At 45.7% G+C, this 10,710-nt stretch overlaps 1 protein-coding gene across 5 annotated transcripts in view; it reads right to left on the bottom strand.

Moving 5' to 3' along the window:
* Nucleotides 1-7,741, bottom strand: part of zdhhc1 (zinc finger DHHC-type containing 1) — an 18,093-nt gene extending 10,352 nt beyond the window's left edge. For 4 of the 5 annotated variants that reach the window (XM_022211081.2, XM_022211083.2, XM_022211084.2 and 1 more), the window contains exons 1-4: nt 7,236-7,741; nt 6,246-6,465; nt 5,092-5,267; nt 897-998 (exon numbers count right to left, since the gene is read on the bottom strand). In XM_022211081.2, coding sequence (XP_022066773.2) covers nt 897-998; nt 5,092-5,267; nt 6,246-6,464 — 497 coding nt within the window. In that variant the 5' untranslated portion in view covers nt 6,465; nt 7,236-7,741. The other variant, XM_051939789.1, reaches the window with a different exon arrangement.
* Nucleotides 7,742-10,710: the final 2,969 nt, after the last annotated feature.

Genomic DNA, 10,710 nt, shown 5'->3' with positions numbered 1-10,710 from the left:
CACGATGAGATGAGCCGATAAGTGCCGATGTGGGCCGAAGGCGGAGGGAAGACAGTAACGCCAAGTATTCTTTCGGTCCGGTAACACATCAGACCGGGGGGGTGGGGAGTGGGGAGGTGGGGGGTAAATATTCGGATACCAAAATTAATATCCGGATAGTGCCGTAGCAAACAAATATTCGGATATTCAGGATATTCGGGTCCAGCCCTAAAAAATACTCTATAATACTATAGAGTATTACATACACTATTTAAAATAATTAGGGGCTGAACAGTGGCGTAGTAGTTAGCACTTGAGAATTAAGCGGTGTATAGATAATGGATGGATGTTTTTGGACTGTGGGAGGAAGTCAGAGTACCCAGAGAAAACCCACACAGGTACAGGGAGAACATGGAAATTCCATGCAGAAAGATCTCCGGAATGCCGGATAACGAACCGGGGATCTTCTAGCTGCAAGGTGGAAGTGCTAACCACTACGCCACTGTGGTCCAAAAACATGCTGACGTTAATTGATCACTCTAATTGTCACTCAATTGTCCGTAGGTGTGAATGCGAGTGTGATTGTTTGTCTGTATATGTAGCCCTACGACAGACTGGCGACCTGTCCAGGGTGTCCCCTGCCTTCACCTGAAGGTCAGCTGGGGTAGGCTCCAGCACCCTAATGAGGATTGAGTGGTGTATAGAGAATGAATGAATGGATATTTAATATTACCTAAAACATATAATACTATATATTGAGTAACATTGTGTAGTATTATCAGTACTATGCAGTAGTATACAGTCTTATAAGTACTAGCAGTAGTACACAGTACTATAAGTACTAGCAGTAGTAAACAGTATTATAAGTACTATGCAGTAGTACACAGTACTGTAAGTACTAGCAGTAGTACACTCACTTGTAGTTCCTGCTGCCCACACAGTTGTTGAGCCACCGGCAGTGATGGTCGAAGTCGGCTACACATTTGTTACAGGCGCTGCAGTGCTTCGACTTCGGTCCCCTGAAACATCCAGAGATCAAGAACTATCAGCTGGACCTTCATCCAATCAGAACCTCTCAGGTAGAAACACTTAGGTGGATCAACGATGCAGACTGAATTTATTTAAGATATATTAATGTTCTGACCACTGCTGCTCTCCACTACAGCTCCCAGGGTGCAGTTCAGCAGCCAACAGCCAATCAGAGCTTCACATTTTGCTTCTGTTTATTAAGGAGAAACCATCAGCAGCACCTCACAGATCCATCGGAAGGATCTGAGGCACCTTCATCTACCGGGACATACCTGCTGACAAATAAAGACGCTGCACCTGGAAGGTGTGTGGTCACTGATCAAACACTAAAAGATTCTCCATTAGTCTGTGGCTCCACCTCTTTAGCAGCAGCAGAGGATCATGGGAACTCACACCAGATTATCTGAGAGGGTTTCTGACCCAGTTCTGGTCCTGCTGGGAGAAACCAGACCACCAAAACGTTCCATTATTTTCATACATTGGACCTGGTGGACCCATCATCACCAACCTTCACCAACCAGTACCAACCAGCACCAACCAGAACCAACCATTATCAACCAGCACCTTCATCACCAAACAGAACCAACCAATACCAACCATCACAACCATCACCTTCATCACCAACCATCACCAACCAGTACCAACTATCACCAACTGTCACCAACTAGTACCAACCAGCACCTTCATCACCAACCAGAACCAACCAATACCAACCATCACCAACCAGCACCATCATCACCAACCACAACAACCATCACCTTCATCACCAACCATCACCAACCAGTACCAACCAGAACCAATCGTCACACACCGTCACCAACCAGAACCAACCATCACCAGCCGTTGCCAACCAGTACCAACCAGAACCAACTGTCACAAACCGTCACAAACTGTCACAAACCAGAACCAACCATCACCAACCAGAACCAACCAGCACCAACCAGCACCTTCATCACCAACCATCACCTTCATCACCAACCATCACCAACCACAACCTTCATCACCAACCATCACCAACCAGTACCAACCAGAACCAACCGTCACAAACTGTCACAAACCGTCACAAACCAGAACCAACCAGTACCAACCATCACCAACCAGAACCAACCAGCACCTTCATCACCAACCGTCACCAACCAGTACCAACAATCATGAACCAGAACCAACCAGCACCTTCATCACCAACCATCACCAACCAGTACTAACCAGAACCAACCATCACCAACCAGAACCAACCAGCACCTTCATCACCAACCATCACCAACCAGTACCAACTATCACCAACCATCACCATCACCAACCATCACCAACCAGTACCAACCATCACCAACCATCACCTTCATCACCAACCATCACCAACCACAACCAACCATCACCAACGAGAACCAACCATCACAACCCGTCACAAACCAGAACCAACCAGTACCAACCATCACCTTCATCACCAACCAGTACCAACTATCACCAACCCGAACCAACCAGCACCAACCATCACCAACCAGTACCTACCAGTACCAACCAGCCCACCAGCACCTCCATCAGGCCACTGAAATATTCACATCCAGCATTAAAGCAGCAGAACCATCTGAGGCACATTAGTGAAGCTACCAGCAGACAGATGGAGGTCTTCTTGAGGTTCTGAGGAACATCAGTGAAGCTACCAGCAGACAGATGGAGGTCTTCTGGAGGTTCTGAGGAACATCAGTGAAGCTACTAGCAGACAGACGGAGGTCTTCTGGAAGTTCTCAGGAACATCAATGAAGCTACCAGCAGACAGATGGAAGTCTTCTGGAGGTTCTGGTTGTGCTTGGAGGTCAGGTCATTGAGGAGTCCTTCAGGTTGGTTCAGACAGAAACCAGGACGTAACTGAAGAACCTTCTCAGATAAGCTCAGACTGATTGATTTCTTGTTTGGGATCAAAACCAGGCTCTGTAAATGTTTTTGGCTGATTTTGGAGAATTTTATAATTAAAACCTCGAAGTGTTTTTTTTTACCCTCAGAAACCTCCTAGTCCTGAAATCAGCTGACGACATAAACAGAACCGGTTTAATTACTGGACCCTGGAACTGGAAAACGTTCTAATTCAGACTGGTCCAGTGCCTCTATAACTGGTCCAGTGTCTCCATAACTGGTCCAGTTTCTCCATAACATTTATACACACGTGGACAAAATTGTTGGTACCCCTCAGTTAAAGAAGGAAAAACCCACAATTCTCACTGAAATCACTTGAAACTCACAAAAGTAACAGTAAATAAAAAATTATTGAAAATTAAATAATCAAAATCAGCCATCACTTTTGAATTGTTGATTAACATAATTATTTTAAAAAAACAAACTAATGAAATAGGGCTGGACAAAAATGATGGTACCTCTATAAAAGATTGAAAACTATTTGACCAGAGTGACATGATTAACTCAGGTGTGTCATTTAATTGACATCACAGGTGTTTCCAAACTCATAATCAGTCAGTCTGCCTATTTAAAGGGAGACAAGTAGTCACCCTGCTGTTTGGTGAAAAGGTGTGTACCACACTGAACATGGACAACAGAAAGCGAAGGAGAGAATTGTCCCAGGACATCCGAAAAAAAATGATAGACAAACATCTTAAAGGTAAAGGCTATAAGACCATCTCTAAACAGCTTGAAGTTCCTGTGACAACAGTGGCTCATATTATTCAGAAGTTCAAGACCCACGGGACAGTAGCCAACCTCCCTGGACGTGGCCGCAAGAGGAAAATTGATGACAAATTGAAGAGACGGATCGTTGGAATTGTATCCAAAGAGCCCAGAGCAACCTCCAAAGAAATTAAAGGTGAACTCCAAGGCCAAGGTACATCAGTGTCAGATCGCACCATTCGTCGTTGTTTGAGCCAAAGTGGACTTCATGGGAGACGACCAAGGAGGACACCACTGCTGAAAAAAACTCATAAAAAAGCCAGACTGGAATTTGCAAAAATGCATGTTGACAAGCCACAAAGCTTCTGGGAGAATGTCCTTTGGACAGATGAGACCAAACTGGAGCTTTTTGGTAAGGCACATCAACTCTATGTTCATAGACTCAAAAAGCAAGCATACGAAGAAAAGAACACTGTCCCTACGGTGAAACATGGAGGAGGCTCAGTAATGTTTTGGGGCTGCTTTGCTGCATCTGGCACAGGGTGTCTTGAAAGTGTGCAAGGTACGATGAAATCTGAAGACTATCAAGGCATTCTGGAGAGAAATGTGCTGCCTAGTGTCAGAAAGCTTGGTCTCAGTCGCAGGTCATGGGTCTTTCAACAGGACAACGATCCAAAACACACAGCCAAAAACACCCAAGAATGGCTGAGAGAAAAGCGTTGGACTATTCTAAAGTGGCCTTCTATGAGCCCAGATCTGAATCCCATTGAACATATGTGGAAGGAGCTGAAACATGCCATTTGGAGAAGACACCCATCAAACCTGAGACAACTGGAGCTGTTTGCTCATGAGGAGTGGGCCAAAATACCTGTTGACAGCTGCAGAACGCTCATTGACAAATACAGAAATCGTTTAATTGCAGTGATTGCCTCAAAAGGTTGTGCAACAAAATATTAAGTTATGGGTACCATCATTTTTGTCCAGCCCTATTTCATTAGTTTGTTTTTTTAATAATTATGTTAATCAACAATTCAAAAGTGATGGCTGATTTTGATTATTTAATTTTCAATAAATTTTTATTTATTGTTACTTTTGTGAGTTTCAAGTGATTTCAGTGAGAATTGTGGGTTTTTCCTTCTTTAACTGAGGGGTACCAACAATTTTGTCCACGTGTGTAACTGCATCCACGGTTCTACTGGAACACACTGTGGTCCACAGCTCACCAACTAGAGAATCTAGTGTGTGTGTGTGTGTCCTGTGAGACGTTCTTCAGGGACCTCCTCTGTCTGTGGGGAACCAGTAGTTCAGGTAAACACACCTGATGTTCAGAATCTCGGCATCACATTTGATGAAGCAGTTTTTTGTTGGAATCACTCAGCAGAAGATCGGATCCAGAATGACATACTGGATCATTGCTGAATAATAATAACTATATTACTAACAATAATAATAATAATGATGACTCACACGTCCACCTGGCACAGGTAGCAGTGGCAGTTCTCGATGACGTGGGCGTGCTTGGAGCGGTCGAACACCGGCACCGGGCCTTGGTGGCTCCTGGTTCTGACATTGTGGTCGGCCGGGTCGACGGACACGGCCATGACGTGGACACACAGGTGACAGACGAACATGACGCCGGTACACTGATGCTCAGCTCAGGACAACCTCAGGATTTACTGACTGATCAATAACTGATCAATCACAGAGAACTACTGATGGATCAATTAAAGACATCACCGTCTGAAGGTTCTGGAAGAAGATCAAACATCTGAGCTTCTAGACACCACCAGCAGGGATGGGATCAGCAAGTTCTGATTCTAGCGGAAAGTTGTTGCCGGGGGGAGGGGGGAACTTCCAATCGCTGGGCCGTTTACAATCGTCGTTAACAAGCTATCATTAACGTCGTTACCATCACGCGGGAGTATCAGGGACAATAAAGTGTTCAAACTTGTGAAATCAGCGTTCAAACAAATGAAATCCGCGGAAATCCGCGGATCCACGGTAAATTCCCATCCCTGAAAAAAAGCGAAATTCCGCAAATTCGCGGAAAAATCACATCCCTGCACCAGGAAACCAGGTCAGCTGGAAACAGTCCAACGTCCACTCCATCAGGAAAACTACACGGTTTGCTTTATTTATTCTAACGTCTCAATTAAAAAGCCTCAACAAATAAAACAGCAGAAACAGAGAACAGAGGAGCAGGTAGGTGGAGAACCATCCAGCATGGAGAAACATCTTCTACTGATGGTTCTAGAAGACGTTTCTAGAAACAGATTCCAGAACCTCCAGCTGGTTTCTCCTGAAGCTCCTACCATCTCAAGAACCTGGATGACTGAAGTCTGAGAAGACAACATTAGTTCAGATTTTAACATCTGAGGAGACGTGGTGGAGATGATGGTTCCTGGTTTTTACTTTTTTATGAAATAATCAAAGAAATGTTTTGATTCTTTGTCCTACTGACAGAAGATGTTTCTTAAGGTTGCAGTTAAAAACGAACCAGTGAAGAAAGTCGACAGGAGCTAAGAATATTTTGGGTTTCAGAGGGCTGATGTCAAGAAGGTGTTGAGATGTTGACATGACGGTGAAGCCAACAACGGCTCTACTTTGCGGTGGAAGGATACGATGTAGCCTGCAGGAATCCAGTGAGGCGGCAGCAGCGGGACGAACACGCCGAAGCCGGTGACGGCGAAGTAAACGTAGAGCAGCCAGGCCAGCAGCTGGAAGGGGTGAGGAGGCCACGACCAGCCGTTGGTCCGAGAACACAGAGGAACATCTGCGCGACCACAACCATCCTCACCCACCGGAGCCGTCCGGTTAGGGTTCCTACTGCACACGTCCATCCTGGAACCAGAACCAGAGGGAACAAATGAACCACAGGGGAACAACATCTACACACATCATCACATCTACAGACACCACATCTACAGACACCACATCTACAGACATCATCACATCTACAGACACAGCATCTACACACATCATCACATCTACAGACACAGCATCTACACACATCATCACATCTACAGACACAGCATCTACACACATCATCACATCTACAGACACAGCATCTACACACACACAGCATCTACACACACACAGCATCTACAGACATCATCACATCTACAGACACCACATCTACAGACATCATCACATCTACACACACAGCATCTACACACACACAGCATCTACAGACATCATCACATCTACAGACACAGCATCTACACACATCATCACATCTACACACATCACATCTACACACACACAACCTCTAAAACATCACAACACACATCCATCCTTAAACCACAACCAGGAGAACAGAACAGCTGAACCAGAGAGGAACAACACACACACAACACCTAAAACACAATATCTACACACACAGCACCTGAAACAACTAGTTTCAAATCAAATTTAATGAAACTGATTAAGCAACTCCCAGAATATTCTATGATTGATCATTTCGCTGCCACCTTATTGATTATTGCTCCAGTCGGTTAGCTGATGGGTAAATTATCCACTGTGTATGAGCTCCAGCTAATATTCTGTAGAACCGGACCGATCCGGGCCTTGACCGACCCGGGCCTGGACCGACTCGGTCCGGAGTAGCTCACCTGGGTAAGGCGGGCTAACGGGAATCGGGATACGTCTCGGCCCTCCGGTCCTCCGCACCTCATCTTCCCCCGGAGTCCAGGCCCGTTCTGTGGCTTGGAGCTCTGCCGTGCCCCGGAGAGACTCGCCGGGCTCCACTGGAGAACGGAGACCCACAGATCCGGGGCAGAGCGTCCCAACCCGGTTGCTAGCTCGCGTCCATCCCGGCAGCAGAGAGGAGCGACGGGCTGCAGGCGGCGGACCGGGTGGTGTTCTGGAGGGTTCTCAGATTAGCTGGTTAGCATGCTAACCTGCTAACAAGCCATGTAGCTCTGAACCGCCGACAGAAAGCGGAGTGTGGCCGAGCCCCACGAGTCTGAGGCCGGCTTTAAATTTTAATTTTTATAGTAGAAGATGATTTAAATATTTAACGGCTACCGGTGGTTCCGGTGCTCGTTAGCCTGCTAGCCTGTTAGCTGCTGCGCTCTCCGTCTCCAGTCCTGTACGCCGTCTCCTTGGTAACGCTCCAGGTCCGCTCTGATTGGCCAGTGGAGCTGACTCCGCCCACTGCTACTGTCAATATATATATGTGTTTGCGCGGAGAGTTCAGCAGGGGGCAGCAGCTCACTGGGGTTAAATATAAGAGCAGCTAATAAGTGGAATAAGAACTTTAATAACTTTAATTGTTGATCTGAAGCTATCTGGATGTTTTATGAACAAATCAGGATCTGAGTTTAGTTCCTCTGGATCTGATATGCTTGTTTTTGTCAGAAATTTGAGGATTTTTTTGCTGAATATTTGGATTTTTTTCAGACAAAACAACACTATTATTACAGTGAAACTTCTGATGTTCACATTTTCAACATTTTTGGGAATTATTTTGAATTTTTTTTAGTGGAAAAAAAAGAAATGTTAAAAAAAAATGCTTCTTTAAGAACATTCAGCAAAAAAATTAACCAAAATCCAGAGGATTTAGATGGATTCTGGTTGATTTTTTTAATGTTCTAAAGGAAAATATGAGAAGTTTTATGGATATATATGTAATAACTTTAGATATTTTTCTGAGTTTTTGGAAGATTTTTACTCATTTTTAAAAAATATTTACAAGACGTCTCGTCAAATTTGGCAGATGTTTTTCTTATTATTTTTTTAAATAAAATTTTGAAGGAATGATTGGAATTTTCTTACTGAAGGTTTTGCAAATTTTCAGAAATTTCCGGGATGTTTTTCGCCAAATCATTGGAGTTTTTTTAGACAAGGCAATAATTGTTTTTGGTGCCTTTAAATGAAGGTGTTTGTTGCTGTAAATCTTCATAAATCGTTCACACTAACCTGACTCTAACATGGACTCTGATGTTTTACTGTAAATAACCTGAAAATAGAGAATTAAAGTCTGAACATGAGAATAAAGCCTGGACGTTTTAAATCGTTACTGCTTCAGATGTCTCCATAAACGTTCTCCTGACCTGACCTTCATGACCCAGTGGGGCCGCTGGTTCTGAGGCTTTGGTCCAGCAGGTTCAGATGTTCCACCTTCTCATCAGATCATATGATGATCCTCATTAAAGCCTCATTAAAGCCCTTCATTAGTGCAAACAAAGCCCAGCGCTGCAGTCGAGGTTGTCCTGACCCGACCCGGATCCGACCCGACCCGACCCGACCCTCATGTTCCCTCAGCAGCCTGGAGACCAACAGACCAACGTCAAACTGATCAGGAGACCAGAACCCTTCAGAGAGTCTTCATCAGGTTTAATGTGACACCAACAGAACCAAAGGAAGAAAAAACACCAACAACAGAACCATCAGAACCATCAGAGCCACCAGAACCATCAGAACCACCAGAACCATCAGAACCATCAGAACCACCAGAACCACAAGAACCACCAGAACCACAAGAACCATCAGAACCACCAGAACCATCAGAACCATCAGAACCACCAGAACCACAAGAACCACCAGAACCACAAGAACCATCAGAACCACCAGAACCATCAGAACCATCAGAACCACCAGAACCACAAGAACCATCAGAACCACCAGAACCACCAGAACCATCAGAACCACCAGAACCACCAGAACCACAAGAACCATCAGAACCATCAGAACCACAAGAACCATCAGAACCACCAGAACCATCAGAACCACAAGAACCATCAGAACCATCAGAACCATCAGAACCACAAGAACCACCAGAACCACAAGAACCACCAGAACCATCAGAACCACCAGAACCACAAGAACCATCAGAACCACCAGAACCATCAGAACCACCAGAACCATCAGAACCACCAGAGCCACCAGAACCATCAGAACCACCAGAACCATCAGAACCATCAGAACCACCAGAACCAACAGAACCATCAGAACCACCAGAACCACCAGAGCCACCAGAACCATCAGAACCACCAGAACCACCAGAACCATCAGAACCATCAGAACCACCAGAACCAACAGAACCATCAGAACCATCAGAGCCACCAGAACCACCAGAGCCACCAGAACCATCAGAACCACCAGAACCACCAGAACCATCAGAACCATCAGAACCACCAGAGCCACCAGAACCATCAGAACCATCAGAACCACCAGAACCAACAGAACCATCAGAACCATCAGAACCACCAGAACCATCAGAACCATCAGAACAATCAGAACCACCAGAACCATCAGAACCACCAGAACCATCAGAACCATCAGAACAATCAGAGCCACCAGAACCACCAGAACCACCAGAACCATCAGAACCACCAGAACCACCAGAACCATCAGAACCACCAGAACCATCAGAACCAGCAGAACCACCAGAACCATCAGAACCACCAGAACCATCAGAACCATCAGAACCACCAGAACCATCAGAACCACCAGAACCACCAGAACCATCAGAACCATCAGAGCCACCAGAGCCACCAGAACCACCAGAACCATCAGAACAATCAGAGCCACCAGAACCACCAGAACCACCAGAACCATCAGAACCATCAGAACCACCAGAACCATCAGAACCATCAGAACCATCAGAGCCACCAGAACCATCAGAACCACCAGAACCATCAGAACCATCAGAACCACCAGAACCACCAGAACCATCAGAACCATCAGAGCCACCAGAACCACCAGAGCCACCAGAACCACCAGAACCATCAGAACCACCAGAACCACCAGAACCATCAGAACCATCAGAGCCACCAGAACCATCAGAACCACCAGAACCACAAGAACCACCAGAACCACCAGAACCAACAGAACCATCAGAGCCACCAGAACCATCAGAACCACCAGAACCACCAGAACCACCAGAACCATCAGAACCACCAGAACCATCAGAACCATCAGAACCACCAGAACCACCAGAACCATCAGAACCATCAGAACCACCAGAACATCAGCGCCATCAGAACCAACAGAACCATCAGAGCCACCAGAACCACCAGAACCACCAGAACCATCAGAGCCACCAGAACCATCAGAACCATCAGAACCACCAGAACATCAGCG

This window comes from Acanthochromis polyacanthus, chromosome 2 (genome assembly GCF_021347895.1).
Source record: "Acanthochromis polyacanthus isolate Apoly-LR-REF ecotype Palm Island chromosome 2, KAUST_Apoly_ChrSc, whole genome shotgun sequence".
NCBI classification, from domain to species: Eukaryota; Metazoa; Chordata; class Actinopteri; family Pomacentridae; genus Acanthochromis; species Acanthochromis polyacanthus.
Note: the sequence above shows the minus strand (reverse complement) of the source record. Positions and strands in the feature narration are given on the sequence as shown.